The sequence below is a fragment of the Herpailurus yagouaroundi genome, unplaced genomic scaffold, assembly GCF_014898765.1.
Source record: "Herpailurus yagouaroundi ecotype Mexico unplaced genomic scaffold, PumYag 140, whole genome shotgun sequence".
In the NCBI taxonomy this organism is placed as follows: Eukaryota; Metazoa; Chordata; class Mammalia; order Carnivora; family Felidae; genus Herpailurus; species Herpailurus yagouaroundi.
This window is the reverse complement of record NW_024412395.1, coordinates 41,196,872-41,224,336: the sequence shown is the minus strand read 5'-3', so window position 1 is coordinate 41,224,336 and position 27,465 is coordinate 41,196,872. Positions and strand designations below refer to the sequence as shown.

The window sequence follows — 27,465 nt, the reverse complement described above, 5'->3', positions numbered from 1 at the left end:
GAAGTCTATTAAAAAATTGGAATCATACTGAATATAGTCTTTGTTTATATAATAAACTATATTTATTTTAAACTATATTTAAAAGACTATAAATATAGTCTTTTGTTTATATAATAATTTTGTTAATTATATATGGAAATGTAAAAATGTTTTGTTTTGCTTTTTTATTTTTGCTGTGGTGCCAGAATCCAGCACCAATGAAAGAATCCAGAATTTTTCTTTTTTTGACATCTTTCAATCATGGATGACAACCTGATTTTCCTTAGTAAGGCATTCCTAGAATTACCTGGCTACTTTTTATTTTATTATGTGCTAATTCAATATTAATAATTTTAGTTTATCAATTTATTTGTGCTTTTTTTTAAAGTACTTAACCTCATTCAAGAGTCAAAGTAAGTTCTCCACTCTAGTATTTCAAGATTTGGTGAATGAATCCATGTTCATCTTGTTCTTGCTATTTGTTATTTACAGATTTAAATATGTTAGTTTTAGTCTTTTACCTTTGTATGAAAAGGATCAATCAAAATATTTTGGAGCCATGCATTTCTACCATTATTGGACATCTTAAGTTTTCTCTATGTCTCTAAGCTATGATAATATATTAATATAATTTTCAATTATTTTTGCTATTCATAGGCAATCATTATTTTTACTAACGAAAAACTATCAATTTGCTTATTACCAAATCAGATTATCAAAGTGTCACATAATTAATTAATTTATGTCTTCTAATGAATTTTTGCATTGACAGTGAAATTGACAAGAACATTGATTATATGTCAAACCTGAGGAGAGATAAATGGGTAGTAGAAGGTAAACTTCGCAAGTAAGTCCTGTTTTATTAAAATTAGTTTACTGGTTTTCATTTGTACAAATTCCCCTGTAAAACATAGAAATTGCAAAGATAGACTTTTAACTTCATCTAAGAATTAGAAAAGTTACAGCTTAATTAAGATGAGATGTGAAGTTAATGAAACTCAGGGTCAGAATTTACAATGGACAAGAGATATAATGAGATTCATTAAGCTCATATTCTTCAAACTTAGAAGACAGTCCATTTATCTTTATTTCAAAGAAGTCAAACAATCACATTTTCTAAGATTGTTGTTGCCATCCGGTTGCTTTTGTCATAAATAGAATCTGTTTGGAACTACTTCTTTTTAAAAATTGCCTTCTAATTAAAGTTTGCTTTTACAGAGCGTCTAACATATCCAAATGTATTCAGCATTAAAACCTAATTAGCCTCCTGCCAGGAAATTATGCAACTTCTATGTTAAAAGGGTAGTTTCTTTGCAGCAATTTGAATTGAAATTTATTCAGTCTGATAGTATGAGATCAGGAATTATCACTTGGCCATTGCTAGAGTTAATCTTTTCAGCCTTCTAAGTTTTATTTTTTTAAATGTGTTCTAATTCCAAAGGGATATCCTGAATAATTCTTGAAAGTTAATATATTCTATAATTTCAGGAAACATATTTGTTAAATTTCCTTAATTCCAATTTTCACTGTCATTGATTTATTCCTTACTGGCAAAAATACCTTATGGTATTTTTATTTAAAACTCATGTTTTTTAAAAAATACAGAGAGAAGGCTTTTCTTCCATATCATCATTTTTTTTTCATATTTAAAGGCTCAGAATCATTCATGCTAAGAAAACAGGCAAAAGAGACACGTCAGGTGGCATTGATCTTGGAGAAGAACAGCATCCATTGGGCACCCCCACACCAGGACGCAAACGAAGAAGGAAGGGAGGAGACAGTGATTTTGATGATGATGATGATGATGATAGTGATGAACAAGCTGATGAAGATGATGAGGATGAAGAAGATAAAGAAGACAAAAAAGGAAAGAAGACTGATATCTGTGAAGATGAGGTAATCAAATTAGGTTGATTTTAAACTCAACTAATATTGCACAACATATTGGGACAATAACACAGAATTTGGAGTCCAATGGATTTGTGTTCAAACTCCATTTTGACAATTACCAGCCTCAGTTTCTTCCTCTGAAAACTGTATGTTACAATATTCACCTCACAGTTTTTTGTGACAATCAGGTCGCTATTGAATATAGTGCCTACACATAGAAGGCACTTATACTGAATAAAAGAAGTGAGGTTTTTCTTTTTATATAATGATTTGAGCATTCTCCAGAGAACTAGGTGGATTCTTAATTTCAGGTATTCTCTTTTATCTATTGGCATCATATCTTACATTTGTAAAATTCTTCATGCCTTAAAAGTGTTGTCAGGTGTAGTGAGATTGATATATTTCTTAAATACCAGTTTATTATGTGCCTAGCTCTGGCCACTTTTGACCAAAGATGATTAAGACACTGAAAATCCCCTCTCATTTTATGCTCTCATTGAGGAAGATTTGCAGTAACCAAATGTAATGTGTTAAGTGTTCACTGATTTGATAGCAGTATTTACAATGTACTATACAGTACAAAGGAAGGGCATTTAACCTTTGGAGGACTAAATTCTCACAAAGGCTTTGTGGACTCATTAGCTGAGGCTACAAAGTGGGCTCCATGTTGCCTGGGGAAGAATCTGTAGAAATGTTCCAGGCAGAGAGAACAGCATGAGGCACAGAAGCCTGAAACCACAACATGCTTTTTTGCTTTAAGGGAATTACAAGTGCTTCAATGGTACTAGACAGGCTCCTATCCAATAGCTGTGAACTAGGCTTTTATACTTTTTTTGGTGATAGGAACCATTGAAGGGTTATAAGTGAAGCAGTTGCATAGTCAGACTTGAGTTTTAAGTGACTATATATAGTGGAATATAGATATAGATTTGGGTAGGGCAAGATCAGAGGTGGGAAGATCAGTCATGAGATATTGCCATAGTTTAGATGAATTGTGAGGGGGTCTGAAACTAGACCAATGGTAGTTGGGATGAAGAAGGAGGAAAGGACTCAATAAATACTCAGTGGGAAGAATGAGTAGTATTTGAAGATGGGCTGTGTAGATTGACAGAGGGGAAGGATTGATTCCCAACTACCTGGTTTGGGAGACTGCATGATATTGTTGCCATTAACTGAGAGAAATCAGGAGAAGCAGAGTAAATAGATGATAGAGGAGGAGGGGAGGAAGTACAGATAGTTGAAGATAGGAAATGATGGTAGGCTTATTTTAGATATGTTGAATTGGAGATGCCTATGCAGAACTTGAGAAGTCAGTTGGATTTAAGAATCTGAAGCCCAGGGGTACCTGAATGGCTCAGTCAGTTGAGCATCGGACTCTTCATTTCAGCTCAGGTCATGATCTCACAGTTTGTGGGTTTGAGTCCCATGTCATGAGGAGCCTGCTTGGGATTCATTCTCTCTCTCTCTCTCTCTCTCTCTCTCTCTGTCAAATACATAAACTTAAAAAACCTGAAGCCTGAAGAAGTTAGTCTTTAAAATATAGATCTGGGAGTTATTAGCATTTAAACAATAATTTAAAGTCATAAGGTAGATAAGTTTTCACAGGAGGATTGATTTAGTGAAAAGAGTAGTGGACTGAGGTTGGAACCCCAAGGGAACGTCAATATTTAAGATCTCACAAGGCTTTTTGCTGGAGAAGGAGTAGTCAGTGAGGTAGAAGACTTCTATAGGGGGTCAAGGATCCCCAAGACCACCTCCAGAATCTGTGATTCAGAAGGAGAGCTCACAGAACTCAGAATCTAGTCATGCTATGCCTATGAATTCTTACAGCAAAAGGAACAAAGCACAACCAGCAAAGAAAAAAGGCCATATGGGCCAAAATCCAGAGAAAACCAGGCTCAAGTTTCTACAAGTCTTTTCCTAGGGGAGTGACACAGAATGGGCTTAATTCTTCCAGCAATAAGTTGGGACATATAAGAAATATGTTATATACTAGGGCAGCCCATTAGAGACTTGATGCCCAGTGTTTTTAACGAGGCCTGTCACATGGGCACCCCCTGCATAGCATGTGCCAAAATTCCAGACTCACAGAAGAAAAGTATGACCCACATTGTTATATCAGTTTAGTGAGCCAGTCTTATCAGAATGAAGGAAACCCTTCAAAATCCAAGTTCCCAGACACCAAGGGCCAAACTTGTGAGCATCCTTTCAAAGGATAGCAGGCAGACCCATAATGTTAACTCTTTTCTAGTCATGTAGTAATAAAAGCCCAGAAAATTAAGCATTTCAAAAAGGAGGGAGTGATAAACAGTGTTAAGGCAGCAGGAATCTAGTGCTGTTAGGACTGAGAGTGTTCTCTGGATTTGGTAACATAGATGCCATTGGTAACCAAAGCCAGCACAGTTTCATTAGAGGAATGGGAGCAGAAGCCAGGCTGTGACTGAGAAAAATTAGAAAGTGAGAAAGTGAATATGACTGCTTTAAGCATTGTGACTTAGCAGAAAGGGTAGTTCCTAAGACCAAGGATTTTTCAGATGTGAAAGACGTGAGATAATTTTTGGTTGAAGGGAAGGAGTCAATAAAATGGGATGGGGGGTTGAAGAATAAAGAGAAGAAAATATTTAATGGTGTAAGGTCCCTAATGATTTTGGAGGGGATTCAGTCAAGGTGGATGGGCTAGCTTTGAAGAGTTGCCTACAGAAAAGAAGGCAAGGCCATAGAGGGGTGTGTGTGTGTGTGTGTGTGTGTGTGTGTGTGTGTGTGTGTGTGTGTGTGTTTAAGGGAAACTACCATAAGCCACAGAAATGGACATGTATAAGAGGAAGATACAGGTTGAGGTTTACCTTTTACCAGTAAGGAATGCTAGAAATATTGATAAGGCTGCAGAATGGCACTCAAAAAAGAATTTACCGTCAACCATTCCTTCTGCCCTCAATGTCAGGAGTATTTAGCTAAGAAAGTCTAGAAAGAACTATTTTCCTTTCCTGCATCAACTAAGTACTGCTGGAGAATTAAAGAAAAAAGATTTAGAGGGATGAATTTATTGATGGAATGTGTGAAAATAATGTCTAATCAAGACCAATGATAAATTACTGAATCAAAATTTTGACTGCATCTGGATAATGTGGAGGAATTAACAAGATGATATGCTATACAGTTCCCTTAAGTAAAAACAGCATACATGCAAAATGTTTTCATAAATTCTTCTCCATCTTATATTTAAACCAAAATGATAAAAATCACTAGAATAAGCTTTACTTCTTTGAGTACCAATCCGGAAAAGAGACTGCATTGAGATTCCTTGCATAAATCAATTATTTCATAATGTTGTAGTTTTGAAACCACTTGATCGTATGTTTCATGCTGTGACAAATAATGTGAAGGGTATATAATTTGGATATCAGAATTGTAATTACTCAAACAAAAGATACCATTTATAACCAATCTGCTTCATTTGCCAGGTGGAGCTGTCTCCATAGCAGGAATTAAAACTTTCTGACCAATATTAATCACCTTTTCATAGAATTAGTATCACTCTTCAGCACTTAATGGTATAAATTGCTTTACAATGTTAACTCTCATAAATTTTAAAATTCTCTAGTGGGATTTCAGTGTATTCTACTGGGTAGTTATCCCACTAAATTAGAGTTTATTTACAGAAATTATTTGTTTTGTCTAGCTTTCTTTTCTCACATGGAAAATTAACAAACTATACATTTCTTTTTTCTTTAAAGGGGGATTTAAAAATCATTATTAATTATTTAAAAATCATCATTAATGTTTTTTAGACCAGATGTATTATTTAAAGTAGTACTTTATTTTTTTATGAGTGTTGAATTATAGAGTTAATTAGATAGTAAGTTTTCATTGACCAAAACCCTGGAAAATGTATATCTTGTCATTCATGTGAGAAAACAGTTTAAAAGCTTTTAAAAATAATAAATATTTTAGGACCTAAGAAGCCAAATTAGCATTTCCTTTAAATGATTTGAGAGCTATTCTTCATATTGAAGAACTGGCAGCCACTTATCAATTTCCTATTTAATAAAAGTTTAACTATTTAAGTGAATCTGACTGATAGGCACATTATTCCTCCAAAAACATATGTGGCCTCTTATTTAAAGTATAGTTCATGTCAGTAGTTATACTCCTTAGAGGATTAATTGCAGAGGCCCACATGACCTCTTTCAGTTAGAAAATCCTGCCCTTGACTAAGTCATAGAAACTCCTGCCTTTTGTCTCAGCTATGATTCCCTTTTCTCACTCTTGATTCCTTCAACACATGGAATATCCCTAATACTTAGATTTGTGTTGAAACCTTTGTGAACTTTAACCTCACATTTTAGGATGTAAGGTTATGTGGACAATTAACCTTCAGTATATAGGGACAAATAATGGCCCTCTCTTTGGATAAAAAACCATGGAGAACCATGGCAGGGATAGATTCTGTGTTCTTAATTTTGTCAATGCCTTTCTCTCTGGTCTTTCAAGTTCCTTCGTGTCTCTTAAAATTATAAGGACTATTAGCCAAAAGCTCCTTTAAGTAAAACTTCAGTAGACAGTTTACTCCCTTTTCATCATAGGAAGAGTCTTAGAAATAGCAGTTAGTTAATTTGGCTGACAGATAGCTACTTCGATGTCTTATTTCAAATACCTATTGATTGAATTGTATTTTTACATAAGCACATTATCGAACATTTATCCTCTGGTCAAAAGATTGATTTAGAATTATATAGATATGTAAATATGTCTCTGAGAGTCAAGATTTAAGGATTTTAGGTTTCTTTTAATCCCAAATAGAAATCCTGTTACTATTAGCACAATTAATATGCCTAAGTGCTTCTGTAATTTGGTTCACTTGATTTGGATAAGGGGTGGATAAATGATGGGTAATGGGTAAGGGGTGGATAAATGATGGGTAATTTTCCTTTCACTTCCTTGTATTGGGGAGATAACCATACTGGTCTAGAAATATCTGTTCATGAGTGGTTGGTGATGGTGTACCTTTGTAAAAATGCTTGTAGAAAGTGAATATCAAAGTGGTTTTTTTTTTTTTTTTTGTCCTAAGATGTATCTGCATCTTCTCATTAAAGTACAATTTTCAGAAAGAAGGAAAGTAACTGTATTTATTTATTAGATGCCAGGAACTATGCCAGTTGTTTCAGATCTGTTTCTTGTTTAGTTCTCACAAAAATCCCATATCACGGATAATGTTATCATCAATTTACAGATTACACAATAGTCTTTGAAGAGTTAAGTACTTGGCCTACATGAAGTAGTGCAGCTGAGATTCAAAGAAGCACATATACCTTCTATTATTTCATGCTTTTCCTCTCAAACATATAATTTAGGGCAAGTTTTCCTATGTTTATTTTCTAGAATGAAAGAAATTCATAGTCACATATATACTTCCCATTTATGAAATTATAGTAGAGATTATTTTTCTTCTAAAAGCTCAATGTGTTCAAAATGTAACATGCCTTCTTTGCTCTAAAAATGACTTGATTAATGGTACTAAGATTTTTGCAGTCCCCAGATGTAAAGCCTGAACATCATAGTTTACTCCTTCCTTCATCTCCCTCACCCTTCTCTGCCTCCTATCCATGACTTGTCAGGACTTAGCAGTGTTAATTATGTAATGTCTCTTATATCCATTTGCTTTTCTCCTTTTCTATTTCCTTGACCCTAGCAAGGCCCACATTCTCCTTCCCTCTTGAATCATTGCAGGAATCTACTAATGAGATTTAACAGTTCTAGTCCTTTCCCTGCTCTAGGCCATCTCATAACTGTTATCAGATTAATCTTTATAAAACATAGTTCTGATATTTAATGGCCCTTGAGGGATATCATTGTCCATTGACAAGCATTTACAGCTCTGACAGGTTAGCCCTAAACTCATCCTTTCCTCATCTCCCACCTTATCTCTTGATGGACCTTTGAGGTCATGATATGCCAGACTTTTTCTGGAATGCCCTGCCCTTTTTTCTCTGATCAGTCAATTCCTAAGTATTCTTCAGTAGCTGATTAAAACACAACTTCTTCATTCTTTCTCATTGCCAAGTAGTATTCCATTGTATATATAAACCACAATTTCTTTATCCATTCATCAGTTGATGAACATTTAGGCTCTTTCCATAATCTGGCTATTGTTGAAAGTGCTGCTGTAAACATTGGGGTACAAGTGCCTCCTGTATTCCTTTTGTAGCAACACTCCTGTATTCCTTTTGTAGCAACTCAGCACTCCTGTATTCCTTTTGTAGCAACGTGGATGGAACTGGAGAGTGTTATGCTAAGTGAAATAAGTCATACAGAGAAAGACAGATACCATATGTTTTCACTCTTATGTGGCTCCTGAGAAACTTAACAGAAGACCATGGGGGAGGGGAAGGAAACAAACAAACAAAAAAGGTAGAGAGGGAGAGAGCCAAAGCATAAGAAACCCTTAAAAACTGAGAATAAACTGAGGGTTGATGGGGGTTGGGAGGGAGGGGAGGGTGGGTGATGGGCATTGAGGAGGGCACCTATTGGGATGAGCACTGAATGTTGTATGGAAACCAATTTGACAATAAATTTCATATTAAAAAAACACAACTTCTTAGTATAGATTCTAAGTATAGATTCTTAGTATAGATTCCCACTAGAATAAATCTCTCCCTCCCCTGAACTCCATGACTCTTAATCTCTACCTGTCTTGAGAGCCTTATAGCTCCCTACTATTTGGTGGTTTTCATTTTTTAGTGTTAATGTTTTATTTGTCTCCCTACCAGATTATTAATTTATAAAGAACAACAACTGAATCTTACACATTTCCATATGCATATTATAGTACCTTGCATATAGAAGACTTTCATTATATATTTGCTGACTGATTGATTAAATAAATCTTAAAAGCAGGTAAATGATATGTATTTTGTTATGTATAGGATGAAGGTGACCAAGCAGCAAGTGTTGAAGAGCTAGAAAAACAGATTGAAAAACTGAGTAAAGTAAGCACTTTTCAGACTACAGTTAATATCTTTTTTGCGGTGTTTTAAAGATCCACCTTGTATAGGATTAGTTTTTCTGGCTGCTAACATAAAAATAAGTTTTTTATAAATAAGTAAAATGAGGAGCTCTAGAAACATTCTCACAATTAAACCTTAAAAGTTTAATAACAAGGTTAAAAGCCTAAACTTAACCAGGGCCTATATTCTTCAGCTCTTCATCTAAATACAAAATAGCATAAATGCATTGTTTTATTTCTTGAAAGTAATTGTTTTTAAAATTCAATCAAATGTCATGGTAATAGTTTCAGCATCTTATGTTTTATTCTACATTACTATATTTGTGGATTATATTTGCACTGGATTTATAAATTACATATTTACATACTAATGATTTTAAAAATTCAATTGAAAATTGAATTTCAGTAGTATTAGTGAAGTTTCAAATGGACTTCTGTAAAAAAGATGTATTTTTAAAAGTATTAGTATTATGAGATTAATGTTATGAGATACCTGTATATTATATCAATGTTAGATTCATCCCAAATTTATCCCAAAATTTAGCAATTTGTTGCTTAGGTTTACAGTATGAGTATAAAAATAAGCAAATACAGATACGGTCAATTACATATGTTGTGAGAGTTATTTGTTATACACTATATACTCAATAGAACTGAGCCAGTTTGTTCTGGCCAGTAAAATAGTTGATCACATTGTTTGCTACCAAGCTTAAGATTTGCTTTACTATAAGATAACTGGTAAAATAAAACATCTTTTTAATCCATGGTAACAAGACTATTCCAATTACTTTCAAAATAATTACTAACTATATTAAGTGTTACTGAAATTGAAGTCAGGCATAGAATATTTAGCTCTTTTGCTGTCTGTTCCCAGTAGTGAAATTTATCTGCTTAGTAAAGGCATAATAAGTGTAAAGTCACTTTTATATTAATTTTTAAAGCACTTGACACCCATAGCTTAATTATATGCATCATTTTTTAACAGCAACAGAGTCAGTACAGAAGGAAGCTCTTTGACGCTTCTCACTCTTTGCGTTCGATGATGTTTGGCCAGGATCGTTACAGACGCCGGTACTGGATTCTTCCCCAATGTGGGGGGATTTTTGTAGAAGGCATGGAGAGTGGTGAAGGTAGGAACTATTAATCTGTTACAAAATAATATCAAAAACCATACTTTGAAAAACCGTGTTACTTCTTCACTATAGTTTGTGCTTCCACAATCATATTTGCTTTATGGATAAACAGTGTAAAACCTTGATTCCCCTTCCTTTTGAACTCATGCCTCTTTCACTGATAAATATTTCCTCTGTGTTCATGATTTCTCTTCTGTCACTCTTTCTGACATCACACATAAAGTGTTCTTTTCTTACTTAGTGGACAAAGATCTTTCCCTGTATTTTCCTTTATAGCTGCTTCTCTATTTTTTCTCCCTTCCCATTGTCAAATTTTTTAATATGTGGTTTATTCTTTAACCTTTGCAAAAAGCGTCCATCCTGTCAGTATCCCTGGAAATAACTCACTTAAAGTAAGGCCCTTATCATAATCTCATTCATCTTGAAATCTTGTTCATGTCTGAAATTTATGATCACTTCCTTCTCCATTAAACCTTTGTCTTTCTTGAGTTTTGTGTTAAACTACACAATCCTTGATTTTTATTTTTTTATTTTTTATTTTTTATTTTATTTATTTATTTATTTATTTATTTATTTATTTATTTATTTACCTTTAGGCTATTTTCTTGCTGTCTCCACTTGTGTTATATTAACTAACTCAGTACCCAGTGCATTTATGTGCTGGATAAATGGTCTTGAAGTGAACTTTTCAGAACTATATGTTTGAGTGTTTCCAAATGTTTAAATTCTGATGGCACTGAGAGTATTATGCCAGTGCTTACAAGTTTCAGGATATAGCTATGGTTCCATGGTGATGCATGCAGGCCAAAACTTCTTTTAACACTTTTTTTTTTGAATACCCATTTAATGCCAGGCATTTATAGGTACTGCAGGAGGTTGAAAGATAGATAAAACAAAATCCATGCATTGTAATACTTTAACAGTCCAGTGGAAAGAGGGGTTTGATTAATCACAGCGATGTCCAGACCCAAAATTTTATAAAGTAGTTGTTTTTAGCAACAACTTTTTAAAATAAAAATCTTTTGGGGCGCCTGGGTGGCGCAGTCGGTTAAGCGTCCGACTTCAGCCAGGTCACGATCTCGCGGTCCGTGAGTTCGAGCCCCGCATCAGGCTCTGGGCTGATGGCTCAGAGCCTGGAGCCTGTTTCCGATTCGGTGTCTCCCTCTCTCTCTGCCCCTCCCCCGTTCATGCTCTGTCTCTCTCTGTCCCAAAAATAAATAAACGTTGAAAAAAAAATTAAAAAAAAATAAAATAAAAATCTTTTGCAGGAGGGCAGTTAATAATGCGTGTAAAGTACTTAAAGTTGTGGCTGGCATTTATGCATTGTTGGCATATAGTAAGCAGTGTTTTACACAGTAATATATTTCCTATGGCTTCAAATTACATGAAGTAAGAGTATAAAATCATGTATTGGAATTATATGTGAAAGTTACCCCTTGCCTTTCCAGGGCAGGAGTTGCTAATGGTATCAGGGAGGGTACATGGAAGCTTCAATTGCATTGTACTTGTTTTTAAAAATTGATGTAGATGGGTCAGCCTGTTGATTCAACAGAATAGTGTGATGGGTTCCTTTAACTGTTTGCATAAAATATTTTAAAATAAAAATATTTTAAGCATGGAAAAAATAGTAATAAATAAGTAAGTGGGACTACATTGGTCTAAAAAGTTATTGCACTGCAAAGGAAACCATCAGCAAAATGAACAGGTAATCTGAGTGGGAGAAGATATTTATAAATCATGTATCTGATAAGGTACCAATAACCAAAATATGTAAAGAACTCATGTGACTCAAAGCAGAAAAATGACCTGATTTAAAAATGGGCAGAAGATCTGAAGAGACATTTTTCCAGAGAAAACATACAGATGGCCAAAAGGCATATGAAAAGTGCTCAACGTCACTAATCATCAGAGAAATGCAAATCAAAACCACAATGAGATCTCACCTCACACCTGTTAGAACGGCTAGTATCAAGAAGACAAGAAATAACAGATGTTGGTGACAATGTGAAAAAAAGGGAACCTTATGCACTATTGGTAGAGATGTAAATTGGTGCAGCCACAGTGGAAGAGAATATGAGGGGGTCTTCAAAAAATTAAAAATGGAACTACCATATGATGTAGCAATTCCACTTCTGGGTATTTATCCAAAGAAAATGAAAACACTGACTCAAAAAGATATATCCACCCCCATTTCACTGCAGCATTATTCATAGTAGCCAAGATATAGAAACAACCTAAGTGTCCATCAGTGAATGAATGGATAAAGATGGTAGGGTCTACACACATACACACACACACACACACACACACACACACACACACACCTCATATAGAATATTACCCAGCCATAAAAAAGAATAAAATCTTGCTATTTGCCACAAGATAGATAAAACCTTGAGGACATTATGCTAAGTGGAATAAATCAAAGAAAGACAAATACCATATGATCTGTCTTATATGTGTAATCTAAAAAAATAATAAAAGGAAAAGAAAACCAAGGTTATAGATACGAAGAACAGACTGGTGGTTGCCAGAGGTTAGGGGGAGGAGTGGAAGAAATGAGTTAACTGAGATTTTATTTTTGTTTTTGTTTTTGTTTAAATAAATTGTTTAAAATTTTACAAATCTTATGCAGAACCCCAATATCTAACAAAACCAGAATTGTTCTGGTTGATGTATTTGGGGAACTCCTAGCCTTTACAGTTAGACCTATATCCTATACACTTGTTTTTCATTCCAGGGGTGGCCCCAAAGGCAACTCTAAGAAAAGTTAGGACTTTGCAAACCAGAGAGTGAATGAAGTTGGAGGTAGTCAAAGGATAAACACAAAGTGCTTTAAAATACTCAAACCAGGAAAATGTTATATAGCCTACTTTAATAATTTACAATTTTTGGCATACATGGCCATTTCTGGCACTAGACTGTGAGGTCTTGAAGGCAGAGAGTAATATAGGCAGGGGAACTATGCTAAAATAAATAATCTGGAGCAAAGTACACATTGGATTGAGGAGAAAGGGGGCAGAGAAATCAGTCGTGGGATCACTCTAGTAGCCTAGAAAAACGTAGGGAGGCCCTAAGCTCAAGTACAAACAAGAAACATGGGAAGACCATGATATCTTTTTTTTTAATGTTTATTTCTTTTTGAGAGAGAGAGTGATAGGGAGGGGCAGAAAGAGAGGAGGACAGAGGATCCCAAGACAGCTCCATGCTGACAGCAGGGAGCCCAATGTGGGGCTTGAACTCACAAACCGTGAAATCGTGACCTGAACTGAAGTCCAAAGCTTAACCACCCAGGTGCCCCCAGAGTGTGATATCTTGAAGGTAGAATTGCTATAAGAAAGATTGAATGTGATGTAAGAAAAATGAAATCAGAGAAAAATTGGATGAATTATTCCTTAATAGAAAAATTGTGATATTGGGGTGCCTGGTGGCTCAGTCCATTGAGTGTCCGACTTCGATTCATGTCATGATCTCGCAGTTCTTGGGCTCGGGCCCCGCATTGGGCTCTGTGCCGACAGCGTGGAGCCTGGAGCTGCTTTGGATTCTGTGTGTCCCTCTCTCTGTCTGCCACTTCCTCACTCTCACTCTGACTCTCTCTCTCAGAAATAAATAATAAACATTTAAAAATTAAAAAAGAGGGGCGCCTGGGTGGCGCAGTCAGTTGAGCGTCCGACTTCAGCCAGGTCACGATCTCGCGGTCCATGAGTTCGAGCCCCGCGTCGGGCTCTGGGCTGATGGCTCAGAGCCTGGAGCCTGTTTCTGATTCTGTGTCTCCCTCCCTCTCTGCCCCTCGCCCGTTCATGCTCTGTCTCTCTCTGTCCCCAAAATAAATAAACGTTGAAAAAAAAAATTAAAAAAAAAAATTAAAAAAGAAAAATTGTGATATTTTAAACTGAATCAGAAAAGTCAAGAAGAGGATCTTGTTAAGTATGAAATTAAGTAAAAGTTTTAGTATAGAAATCTATTTTTTTATTTAAGTATAATTAACATAGTGTTTTTAGTTTCAGGTGTACAATATAATGATTCAACAATTCTATAAATTACTCAGTGCCCATTAAAATAAGTGTACCCTTAATCCCCTTTATTTCATCCATCCCCCAACCCACCTCCACTCTGGCAACCACCAGTTTGTTCTTTGTATTTAAGAGTCTAGGTTTGTTTGTTTGTCTGTTTTTTTCTTTCTTTCTTTTTTTTTTTTTTGATTCTTAAATTCCACATATGAGTGAAACCCTATGGAATTTGTCTTTCTCTGACTTATTTCACCTAGCATTGTACTTTCTAGGCCCACCCATGTTGTTACAAATGGCAAATTTTCATTCTTTTTTAATTTTAATTGTAATGTTTTTTTTGAGAGAGAGACAGAGCACAAGCAGGGGAGGAGCAGAGAGAGAAAGAGAGAGACACACAGAATCTGAAGCAGGCTCCAGGCTTTGAGCTGTCAGCACAGAGCCTGATGTGGGGCTCAAACTCATGAACCGTGAGATCATGACCTGAGCCAAAGTCAGACACTTAACTCGACTGAGCCAACCAGGCACCCTAGATTTCATTCTTTTTTATGGCTGAGTAATATTCCTGTGTGTGTGTGTGTGTGTGTGTGTGTGTGTGTGTGTGCGCGCGCGCGTGCGCACATGCATGTGCACATGCGTATGTATGCATAGCTCATCTTCTTGTCCATCCACATCTTCTTGTCCATTCATCTATTGAAGGACACTTGGATTGCTTTCATATCTAGGCTATTAAAAATAATGCTTCATGTAAAAGAATGAAACCGGACCACTTTCTTAGACCATACATGAAAATAAATTCAAAATGGATTAAAGACCTAAATGTGAGACTGGAAACCATTAAAATCCTAAATGAGAACACAGGCAGTAACCTCTTTGACATCAGCTTTGACATCAGCTTTGGCAACTTCTTACTAGATATGTCTCCTGAGGCAAGGGAAACAAAAGCAAAAGTAAACTATTGGGACTTCTTCAAAATAAAAAGCTGCATGGTGAAGGAAACAATCAACAAAACTAAAAGGCAACCTACAGAATGGAGAAGATGTTTGCAAATGACAGATCTGATAAAGGATTATTATACAAAATATATAAAGAACTTATAAAGCTCAACACTCAAAAAACAAATAATCCAATTTAAAAATAGGCAGAAGACATAAATAGACATTTTTCCAAAGAAGACATACAGATGGCAGATAATGAAAAGATGCTCAGCATCACTCATCATTAGAGAAATGCAAATCAAAACTACAATGAGCTATCACCTCACACCTGTCAGAATGGCTAAAATTAACAAGAAACAACAAGTATTGGCAAGGATGTGGACAAAGGGGAACCCTCTTACGCTGTTGCTGGGAATGCAAACTGGTACAGCCACTGTTAAAAACAGTATGGAGGTTCCTCAGAAAGTTAAAAATAAAACCACTGTGCAATCCAACAACTGCACTACTAGATATTTACCCAAAGAATACAAAAATACTAATTTGAAGGGATACATGTACCCTGATGTTTATAGCAGCATTATCTACAATAACTAATTTATGGAAAGAGTCCAGGTGCCCATCAACTGATATATATATCACTTCTTTATACATACACACACACACAAAATGGAATATTAGTCATAAGAAAGAATGAAATCTTGCCATTTGCAATGATATGGATGGAGCTAGAGAGTATTATGCTGAGCAAAATAAGTCAGAGAAAGACAAATACCATATGATTTCACTCTTATGTGGAATTTAAGAAACAAAACAAACGACCATGGGGGGGGGGGGAGAGAAGCGAACTAAGAAACAAACTCTTAACTATAGAGAACAAACTGATGGTTACCAGAGGGAGGCAGTTAGGGAGGTGTGCTTAACTAGGTGATGGGGATTTAGGTGTGCACTTGTGATGAGCACCAGCTGTTGTATGTAAGTGTTGAATCACTAAATTATACACATGAAACTAATATTACACTGTATGTTAACTAACTGGAATTTTTTTTTTTAATTTTTTTTTTTCAACGTTTATTTATTTTTGGGACAGAGAGAGACAGAGCATGAACGGGGAAGGGGCAGAGAGAGAGGGAGACACAGAATCTGAAACAGGCTCCAGGCTCCGAGCCATCAGCCCAGAGCCCGACGCGGGGCTCGAACTCACGGACCGCGAGATCATGACCTGGCTGAAGTCGGACGCTTAACCGACTGCGCCACCCAGGCGCCCCTAACTGGAATTTTTTTTTAAAAAACTTTAAAAAATGCTGCAATAAACAAAGGTGCATATATCTTTAGAGATTTAATTTAAAATTATAAAATTACTCGGGGCGCCTGGGTGGTGCAGTCGGTTAAGCGTCCGACTTCAGCCAGGTCACGATCTCGCGGTCCGTGAGTTCGAGCCCCGCGTCGGGCTCTGGGCTGACAGCTCAGAGCCTGGAGCCTGTTTCTGATTCTGTGTCTCCCTCTCTCTCTGCCCCTCCCCCGTTCATGCTCTGTCTCTCTCTGTCCCAAAAATAAATAAATGTTGAAAAAAAAATTTTAAATTATAAAATTACAGAAAAAAATATTATAAAATTGTGAGTCACTGAGGTGCACAGCCTTGGTGAAGCTTAAGAGCAATAAAGTGCCCCATGACTGACTTGACCTTAGCTACAAGAGTCAAATGAGAACCTTAAAAAATCACAAAACCTGAGCCCTACCCCAGACCAATTACATATTGTTCGATTTGACTAAGGTCCACATTAATCTCAGTCACCTGAGCTTGTAAAGTTGAAGTTATCTAGGATGTCCACTTTCCCTTCAAAATATCTAAAGTCAATCTCTGCAACACTGCTGAAATCAGTTCTTTCTTAATATATATGTGGATTATTACAGCTGCCCCCAACTTCTCTCTATACAATCTCTTCCTTCCATTACATTCTGTCATCATATCATGTCTCTGCTTCAAAACCTCGAAGGACTTCCTACTGCTTATAAGATGATGTAATAAGTCTTTATATAACCTGGCATACAAGCATTCATGGCCTTCTATAAATCTGACTTCAAAATGTCTTCATACTGTTCCCCAATATGAATTTACATAGACCAATCTACTCACCACTGCTTAACACATGTGCATTCTTCCTACTTTGCATACTTTGTTTTGCTGAGTTCTGTTCAATATAATGCTAATTTGCCTTTTCTTTAATCATTTTAAATTTCACCTTTCTTGATCCAGCTCAAGTTCTAGCCTTTTTATAAATTCTTCTCCAGCTTATCTGTGAACTCCTAGAAAACCAAATAATTGTATCATTATCTTGGCAATTGATATACATTCAGTTTATTTATATTATTTAAGTTTTATAGCCCTTATATGTACAACTTTTGATTCTACGTAGTGTAAAACATTGTACTTTATATATCACAGGCACATTAAAAATACTTTAAGAAAGTAAGTAATTAAATGTCTTTATCAGGTTTATAAGAATAGCTTACAGGAAACTTTTTAATTTGAGGCCTCTCAAATTAAATAACATTTATTGAATTTATAGTTACTGGACCTCAGTTTCTGTTCAGGTCCCACAATTTAACCTCTCTGGACTCTGATTTTTCTTTCTACAAGAGAATTGTAATAGGCTCTGTATAAATTCTTTGGTTATTATCATGTCAAATAATGAATTTAAAAGAGCTACAAAGTGATATATAAATATTAATCATACTTTATACTATTATTTGTGGTCATTGCATAGTACAGCGGAAAAGGAGGAATAAATTTTCACTTAAAGGTTTTCTCATAAAGGTTTTATTAATTCGCTGATAAATGTGCATCTGCTATATATTCTAAGTGCTATGAAACTTATAAAATAAATAACAGATGTAGATTCCTTCTATTTATCTTACAGCTAATTAAAGTAGAAAAAAACCTTTATGATTTTAATCAAGTGTTTAATCTGCACTTGTATTATGCCTTGTACTAAGTACTATGGAGATACAAAAGAATCAATTAACCTGTCTCCAGAAAGAGCTCACAATCTAATTGGAAAGATATACCATATATGAAGACAAAGAACAGAAGCATATTAATATGTAATATGGACAAGTACTATATCTGGGAGGCAAGGCTGATAAAGATGAATAAGTACCAACTAGTAGAAACGACCATAAAATATTGGATATTAAAAGTTAATACAGGGGACACCTGGCTGGCTCAGTCAGTAGAGTACATGACTTTTAATCTCAGGGTTGTGAGTTCAAGCCCCATGTTGGGCATGGAGCCCACTTTAAAACAAAAGTTAATACAATATTAACAATATGCAATATTCTATTCCTCTCATTTGTCACTTTTTAAAAGTTACCTAAAAACACCATCTATTCTTAATAAAGTTAGATTTAACAACATTCATCTATTTAAAAGTATAAATGCACAAGCTTTAAAAAATAAATGTCCAAGTTTTTTTAAAAATCCCTAAAATTATCTTTATCCTCAATATTATAACAAAAAAGAAATCAGATCTGGGATTACCTCCAAAGAAAATTATTAATTAAATTCAGGGTGTTCGTGCAAGATAACCCACACCATGAGTGAAACTCATGGTGCTAATAACAAAGTTTATCAGTATGGTAACTCAAGAGTAGAGCACATAACAAAGCACACAGCATCTTCTAAGCCCCCATGTTTGTTCCACAAGAGTGTCGTCCAGTTGCAGCCTAGACAGGCAACAAGAACACCCAAAGAGAGAGATGCCTTCTTTCACACTCTATTTTTTTAGCTTAGTCCAAGAGGAGGTAGAAAACCCTTTGTTTCTCTAAGGAACAACATATTACGTGTGTGTGTGTGTGTGTGTGTGTGTGTGTGTGTGTGTGTGTGTGTATGTATATATGTATATATAAAACATTTATATAGGTCCTATATATATAGGAATTCTGTACCTGGGAACAGCAATAGGGAATATGACTACAAAGGGCAGGTTCCACATACTGAGGGCCTTGGGAACAGTGCCAACATCAGCCAAAGGCCCTACTGTCCATCTGCAAACCAGCTCAGTGACTAATCTGGCTTTCTGTTGGGCCTCTGGGAAGAGAGAAGGAAGAGAGCCCCTGTAGCCATTTAGCTAAAACTAAGGGTTTATTCCCCTTCAGTCTACCCTCTGACCCTTGTGACTCAGTAGGTATATGTCTTCACTAGGTGGAACAGTTATCAGTTGGATTTTAAATGGTGCCTTCTGAAGGAGAAATCAGATGAGCCAGAGAAATTCCAAAACAAACAATATTGCACAACATCAATTACCCTGAGCAATCTGCCTATAGTATATTCAACAAATGGTCCAAAGCTATGCATTTATAATATTACTCGGGTCAAGGAATCAATGCTATTTTTGTTCAGTGATAACAGCCCAAGCCTTCTCAGTGGTAGTGTCCCTCAGTGTAGATGATTTGGGGTCATACCCTCAGCTTCATGGGTGCCTATTCAAGGAAGGAGCCCTTGTGCAAAGTAATGAAAGCTTGTATCCCTACAAACCTGCCATCTTGCAGGTAGGTTTGATGCTGACCCTAGAGATCACAGCTGGGAAAGTTGCCAGTGCCTTTTAGATTTTGAGTCATATAACACCACACTCTAACCAAATGAGCTAACCAGCCAGTTAGTGCCATTATAAAAGGTCTCATAGTTATTCCCAAAGTATGTAGACAGTGTTATGTCCAGATAGGAAGCAGGAAGGCCTTGCTTTTCACATAAGAAAACAAGTTCCCCTGGATCACAGAGAGTGCCAGCCAGTCTGGTTCAATGCTACATTTTGTATCTATGTGGCATTTATGTTTCCCTGGGGTTAGCACACTGCCAGTGTGCTGTTAGCCAGACTCAACTGTAGGTCTGAAGTGGGGAAAAGTGCTACCAGGTGGTCCTGATGGATCACTGGGAGCTGAGATGTCAGGATCTGAGTGTCCTTCTGCCTCTAAGAAGATAAAGGGAGTTTTACACAGCATAATTAGTAAGGACAGAATTATGGATAGCCCAAACAAATGAGGACTCTGGAGTAATGAGTAATTCCTATGACACTGTCTGGGAGTGGAATGCACAGAATGTCCTCCATAATTAAGAAGGTTGAGGATGACAAATACAACATCCTGATAGCTTTGAAATAAGTGTCATTGTGTGGGATAGCTGTAGAGGATTATTCAGTATAGTTTGTTAATATCTGTAAGAAAGGCAACAGGAGAATTATTCATGCTATATTCACCCTCTTACCTTTTGTGGTCAGTTATGTTTATGCCCATGCCAAGTCCATCATTATCTTCAGTGGTGATCTATATGGACTGTCCTTTTTTTCTGGAACAGTAAGTTCCACACAAAACCAGGAGGTGCCATTTTCCCACCAAAGATGTCCTCCAGGCAGACTATATTGTATGGGTAAAAGGACTACAGCAAAATCTCCTGCCTGTAGAGTGAGTGCACAAAAAAAATTTAAAACTGTGGTAACAAAGAGAGAATAAAAATTACCATTCCTCTGGGTGTAACTTGCAAATGTCATCTGAAAAGTAGGAGAATATTGACATTTGTGTCCATCCATTCATCTGTAATATGAACAACAGTAACTTCCCAGCCACCTGTTGAAAGGTGCCAAAAAAGGAGAGAAACTTTGAGGTATAAAAACTCAGGGTCCTGGCATACCAAGTATATTCTCCATTTCTGCTCTTCAAATCCAATATGCCAAGGAACTTCACCACAGTGTAAGGACCTTTATGAGGTATGAGAAGTGCTCAAAGTATAAACGGAAGAGGACAGCCAGACTGGACAATGTACAGAGGTCACTATGGAGGGGTGTTGGTGCACCCATCTTTTAGAATATCATTCCAGCATTCTGTACTGCCTGTAGAGAAGAGGGAACATGGACAAGCCAGCCACTCAACACTATGTTGGCAAGCTTTGGCAACAACTGTGAAAGGCATTCCAATTGTTTGTATTATTTCTGGAAATCTTACTATGTGATAAATATGCTTCAGTCTTAATAGTATTATATGGTCCACACATGGAGAGACACAGTATCTCTATATCCAGAAAAGGTGTATATACCATTCAGTAGCTAGAGGAAATGAGATATTCAAAAGTTAACAAATGTCATCAGAGTGTCTTGACTTCAGTCATAGACACTTACAATGCTAGTGTCAAACAGCGTCGTTAAATAGCGTAATGGTGTTGTTCAGTACCCCTATCTGAATCTATCCTTGCATGAGAAATGCAGTCTTTCTCCTCCAGGTATGTAGCACTCTTGTACAGCCATGGCAGGCCTGGTCAGTGCATCTGGGTATTGACAACATGCCTGGCCCACAGTTACCAAAACTGCCAGTAGAAGTCACAACAAATATGTCCCACTGATATGTGGACATGCTTGTGCAGGACTTCAATACCACAGTATTTTCATGCCAGTTATGCAGTCTGATAAAGGAACAATTGGAGTTCACACAAAAAGGTCCAAAAGCCTTTACATTGATTGCGATTCTGGGCTTTGAGTCATAGGTAACACCAACTTGCAGCCGCAATATGGGAACTTGTTTGCCCAGGCTGTTTTGCATTCTAGAACAGTAGACACTTGGGCCCTCATTTCTAGCAAGCCCATAAATATTTGAGGCTCTTCTTTCTAGCATAGTGAACTGAGAAGTGTGGTTAGCAGTCCTTTAGAGGGGGACCCAGGGATAGAGCCCAGCCCAGCCCTGGTCCTTCTTAAGTTTGAAAGAGCCCAGATCAGGGAACAAAGAAAGCCTGGCTTCTGGAGTTGAATCAATTTCATAAAGTAGAGCTGATGACTGTGAATGTTCCAACCCATAATCCCGTTTCAAGAGTTGAGATGATACAGGGTATTTCCCTTGGTTCTATTCTCCAAATCCTTTCCTGAAGAGTCTAGAGACTGTGAGATCTTACCAGATGGTGAATGTGGTGAGGCTCAACCACTGTAATGTCTGAGGGATAGTCCTCTGCAGGGGCTCTCTTCACCTAATCTTCTGGCAACTCCCCCTCCCCTAACAACTCCTCAAGCCAGTGGCCATTGGATCTTCTGTGTCTCATCCCATGGGTCTCTTTTCCACCTTCTCAGATTTTTGAAGTGGATAACACTTCCATACTCTAAAATTATACAACACATCACCTCTGTCTTATCATTGCTTCTCTCTATGAGCAATACCAGAAGTCTAGCCTATCTTCTTCCTTTGTACCTTTTTTCTTTTTATTTTGTATAGAAACCTGTGCCACATTTTAGGCTCTCACTTTCCATTTCCTTCCCTGAAATGAGGCTTGTATGACCCAAAAGAACTATTTCATTTCTAACATTGCCTCCCAGGTGAAGGAGTAAAATCAAAGCCATTATCCACATACATGGACCTGTTCTGATTCAGTCATTTAACATTCTTTATACCAAGGACATGTTGTCAGGCCCATCCCCTCCCAAGCCCTGGGTTTTCTTAGAATTATGGTAACGTAGCTAGTGTCTACATCTGCTGTGGATCAAGTCCAGTTCACATAAAGAGCCTCGGGAACATCACCCCAACAAGGATCTATTTTACCAAAGCTACCAAGCATCCAGTTTGAAAATGGTGACAATGCCTGTCCCAGCACTACGAGTTAACCCAGACTGCTTATTGTGTAGCAAGGGCATTCCCCCTACTCCACTTGTTTTAACACCACTATTGTCCCTTCATCATGCAAACAAGCAAGCCAAGCCTCTAAGGATCCTTCCACGTGTTTATGGTAGTTTGAGAACCCAGCTCTTACTTTGTTTATTGATGGATTTCCTTCTGCTGGGATTCCCATTCAGGTTCCTATGGAGCATGCCTCACAATAACTGGCTTCATATCATAGGGGATAGTTCACATCATAACAGGGGAGTTAAACATAATAGTGGGAGTTTGCCCCACTTTCTCTTCTAAAGGGGCTCCTATCACTCTTTCTAGTTCACTCTCCCACTTAGGGCTCATGAAAATCTCTAAGCTGGTAAGGAAGGAAGGACAGAACTGAATTTCAAACCACCTTATCACCACTAGTCCCCCTCTTTAGTATACACTGTAGTGCTTCTTTCATCCTTGGGCATAGCTACTGAGACCTTCCTAAGTCCACCAAGTGAATTACCACTGACCCCAAGGAGAAATTCTTCCACCCCTGCATGCTTCCCTTCCAAATATCGATGACATTAAACTTTGTTGGACACCAACTCTTGTACAAGATGCACAGTTACAAAACCACTAATGACACACATAGTGCTAATAGCAGCAAAGTTTATTAGTAAAGTCAACTTACAAGCAGAGAAGGAACAGTACAAAAGATCTCCCAGCTCCCATAGTGGTTCCATAGGACTTGGATTTGTGACAAAAGCACTCCAAGAGATAAAATACTATATCCTATGGCTTGCTCTGTATTTATGGGTTAGTGTGAGAAAGGGTAGAAAGCACTTTGTTTCTCTAACAGTAAATGTATCAAGGGAACTTCGGGTCTAGGAACAGTGCTTGGGGGTATACACACCAAAAAGCAAAGTCTACACATGTAGGACCCTGAGAACAGTGTTGATATTAGCTGCTAAAAGGCTGTAGTGTCCTGCTGTCCCTCAGCAAAGTGGGAAGGAAAAAAGCCCCCATGGCCACCCAGCTAAACCCAAAGATATGTGTGTGTGTGTGTGTGTGTGTGTGTGTGTGTGTGTGTGTGTGTATGTGTGTGTGTGTAGGGGTATGTTAGATTATAGATAATTTATTTGGTATTGCAACAAAAATGAAACAAGTTTGTTGTTAATTATATGTATGTACTATGATGTGAATGTTACTCTTCTATTTTGTATTAGGATATGATTACAGCATTTGATCTAGAAGTGTAAATAAAACATAATTCCTGTTATGGATATGTGGGGGACTCTTATATGAAGGGAAAGGGTATTATGGTATCAATCATCTTTTTTTTTAATTCCTGAATCAGACTGGGAAGGAACAATCCTAGAGAGACAAATGATGAGAATCTGCTTCCTTTAGTCTTCTCCACAGTAATAATAGCAAGAAATCTCCTGGATGCTGGGTCATGGGAGCTCTCTCAACATGAAGACAACTAAAAATCAGTGAGAGTACTTCTGGGGAAAAGTGCCTTTGAGCCCTGGGAGGAAGCCACTGCACAGGGACCTGTATTCTAAATGCCAGTGTTTTTACTTTTCTTATGTTCTCTATCTGTGTTTTACTTACAGTGTAGTAAAATTTATTTGAAAATTATAGTTTGCTTCAGCCTAACTAAAGAGAGCAAAGGAAAATTTTTTCACTTGACCTCAGAGTGGTGGACACCTAGTGTCCAATGACAACTGTTAGGTGAACTGAGAAGGTTCAGCGTGATTCTGATAAAATTCAAGAAGACATCGTCTCTTTCCAGTAGAAAGCATGTTATTTGTTTAGGATTTGTTTTAATGCGAAATGGTATTTTCTTGGTTATAATGCACTAGCGTTTACTACCAGGGAAATGAATCAAGTGAACAGCATTCCCTGTTTCATCTCTTGCCTTCAGTCTGTTTTGAAGATATTTTTTTTTTAAATTTTTTTTTTAACGTTTATTTATTTTTGGGACAGAGAGAGACAGAGCATGAACGGGGGAGGGGCAGAGAGAGGGGGAGACACAGAATCGGAAACAGGCTCCAGGCTCTGAGCCATCAGCCCAGAGCCTGACGCGGGGCTCGAACTCACGGACCGCGAGATCGTGACCTGAGCTGAAGTCGGATGCTTAACCGACTGCGCCACCCAGGCGCCCCTTGAAGATATTTATTAATACTTATTGACACATGTCAGAAAAGTAAGAACTGGAAGGAACCGGGGGGTTGTATGAGATAGGAGATAGAAAATTATTTAAAATTTAAAAATCTCTTTATGCTACACATCCTGTGTAAATTAAATAATTTACATTAAAATAATTTTACATTTTTTAAAAATTTTTTTCCAACGTTTTTTTTTTTTTAATTTATTTATTTTTGGGACAGAGAGAGACAGAGCATGAACGGGGGAGGGGCAGAGAGAGAGGGAGACACAGAATCGGAAACAGGCTCCAGGCTCTGAGCCATCAGCCCAGAGCCCGACGCGGGGCTCGAACTCACGGACCGCGAGATCGTGACCTGGCTGAAGTCGGATGCTTAACCGACTGCGCCACCCAGGCGCCCCTAAATAATTTTACATTTTAATAAGAGGTTTAACTGTTCATAATTAAGTAATTTGAATACAAAAGTTGAAGACAACGATGAATGGGCTATTAAAATGTATCATCAGCTCCATCTACTTTATTAGATATAAATGGGACATCATCTACTAGTCTCAAGCCAGTAAAAATTGGTTGGTTGGTTGGTTTTTTGGTTTGGCTAATCTGTTTGTTTTGGGACATATGACAGCAGTCGTTTAAGATACTAGTTCTCAGAATAAATCAAGAACAAGTAGTAGTACTTACTAAACAATAACTTGAATAAAGCACAGTGACACTTTCCACATGTGCCTAATTAGGGTGATAAAGTAGGGTTTTCTTAGAGTAAATGTGTACAAAGTGCATAGAGATTATATGAGGCATAAGATTTTTTATTACCTGCCTTTTAGATTTTCTGTATCCGTTGGTGTTAAACAATTTGGTTGTATGTCTTGGTGTAGTTGTCTTCATGTTTCTTTTCCTGGGAGTTTGCTGAGTTTCGTGGGTCTGTGTTTTATAGTTTTCACCAAATTTGGAATTTTTTCAGCCATTATTGTTTCTTTTTTTTAATATAATTTATTGTCAAATTGGCTAACATACAGTGTGTAAAGTGTGCTCTTGGTTTTGGGGGTAGATTCTCGTGATTCATCACTTACATACAGCACCCAATGCTCATCCCAACAAGTGCCCTCCTCAATACCCATCACCCATTTTCCCCTCCTCCCACCCCCGCCATCAACCCTCAGTTTGTTCTCTGTATTTAAGAGTCTCTTATGGTTTGCCTCCGTCCCTTTCTGTTTGTAACTATTTTTTTCCCCTTCCCTTCCCCCATCGTCTTCTGTTAAGTTTCTCAAGATCCACGTATGAGTGAAAACATATGATATCTGTCTTTCTCTGACTGACTTATTTCACTCAGCATAATACCTTCCAGTTCCATCCACGTTGCTGCAAATGGCATGATTTCATTCTTTCTCATTGCCAAGTAGTATTCCATTGTATATATAAACCACTTCTTCTTTACCCATTCATCAGTTGATGGACATTTAAGCTCTTACCATAATTTGGCTATTGTTGAAAGCGCTGCTATAAACATTGGGGTACATGTGCCCCTATGAATCAGCACTCCTGTATCCTTTGGATAAACCTAGTAGTGCTATTGCTGGGTCATAGGGTAGTTCTATTTTTAATTTTTTGAGTAACCTCCACACTGTTTTCCAGAGCGTCAGCCATTATTTTTTCAAATTTAATGTCCTTGTCTGCTAATTCTATTGTCTTATTAGTTTGGGGTCAGTTTTTATGATTGATTTTTTTCTAATTATGCATCGTGTTTTCCTGTTTCTTTGCATGCCTTCTAATTTTGATTGGATGCCTGACATTGTGAATTTTATCTCATTTGGTACTGGATATTTTTTAATTCCCACAAACATTTTTGAGCTTTGTTTAACTGAAATATTGTTAAGGTACTTGGGAAAAGTTTGATCCTTTCAGGTCTTGCTTTTAAAATTTGTTAGGCAGGACTAGAACAGTGTTTATTCTAGGGCTAATTATCCCCTAACTACTGAAGCAAGATCCTTGAGTATTCTACCTGATGCCTGTGAGTTTTGAGGTTTCCAAGCCTGGCTGGTAGGAATAGGTCCATTCCCAACATGTGTGAGTATCTAGCACTTTCACCTCTAATCTTTTTCAGGTGGTTCTTTCCTTGGTCTCAGGTGCATTCCTGACACATAGGCACTTATCATTATTTAGCTGAACACTCAAGGGGTCTGTCCACTCATCTGTGGAGTTCTCTCTCCAGGCAGCTCTCTCCTCTCCAGTTCTCCTTCCTGAGCACTCTAGCCATTTGGGTCTCCCCTGGACTCTCAGTTCCATCTCCTCATCTCAGGAGTCTTCCAGCTGTGTCTGGATTTCTCTCTCTGTGATGTAGCCTGGAAACTATCCCAAGGCAGTAAACTAGGGCAGTCATAGGGCGTGCTGCTTTTGGTTTCTCTCATTGTCACCTGATGTCCAGTTTCTTACAAACTGTTGTTTCATATATTTTGTCTGTTTTTTGGTTGTTTCATGCAAGGAGGTAAATCTAGTCCCTGTGACTCCTGATTGGCCAGAAGCCTAAGTCTGAGTTATAGACTTTTAATTTGGGGTAGAAATGAATTTCAAGAGAAGCATAGAAGAGCTATTTCAGACATTAATAGAATTGGTTAAATAAGTCATGATATACCTAGATAATAGAATATTATGCAGCTGATCAAGTATAATTATGTGTTCTGCCATTGAAAGCTGTTGAAGGTATATATATAGTGAAAACATTAAATTCATTATTTCATCA

At 37.1% G+C, this 27,465-nt stretch overlaps 1 protein-coding gene across 19 annotated transcripts in view; it reads left to right on the top strand.

Moving 5' to 3' along the window:
* The window catches only part of BAZ2B (bromodomain adjacent to zinc finger domain 2B), a 438,023-nt gene that overhangs the window by 386,925 nt on the left and 23,633 nt on the right, over positions 1–27,465 (top strand). For all 19 annotated transcript variants that reach the window (XM_040476372.1, XM_040476370.1, XM_040476371.1 and 16 more), the window contains 4 exons: positions 752–826; positions 1,632–1,875; positions 8,793–8,855; positions 9,858–10,002. In XM_040476372.1, coding sequence (XP_040332306.1) covers positions 752–826; positions 1,632–1,875; positions 8,793–8,855; positions 9,858–10,002 — 527 coding nt within the window. The remainder of the gene's footprint in view (positions 1–751; positions 827–1,631; positions 1,876–8,792; positions 8,856–9,857; positions 10,003–27,465) is intronic.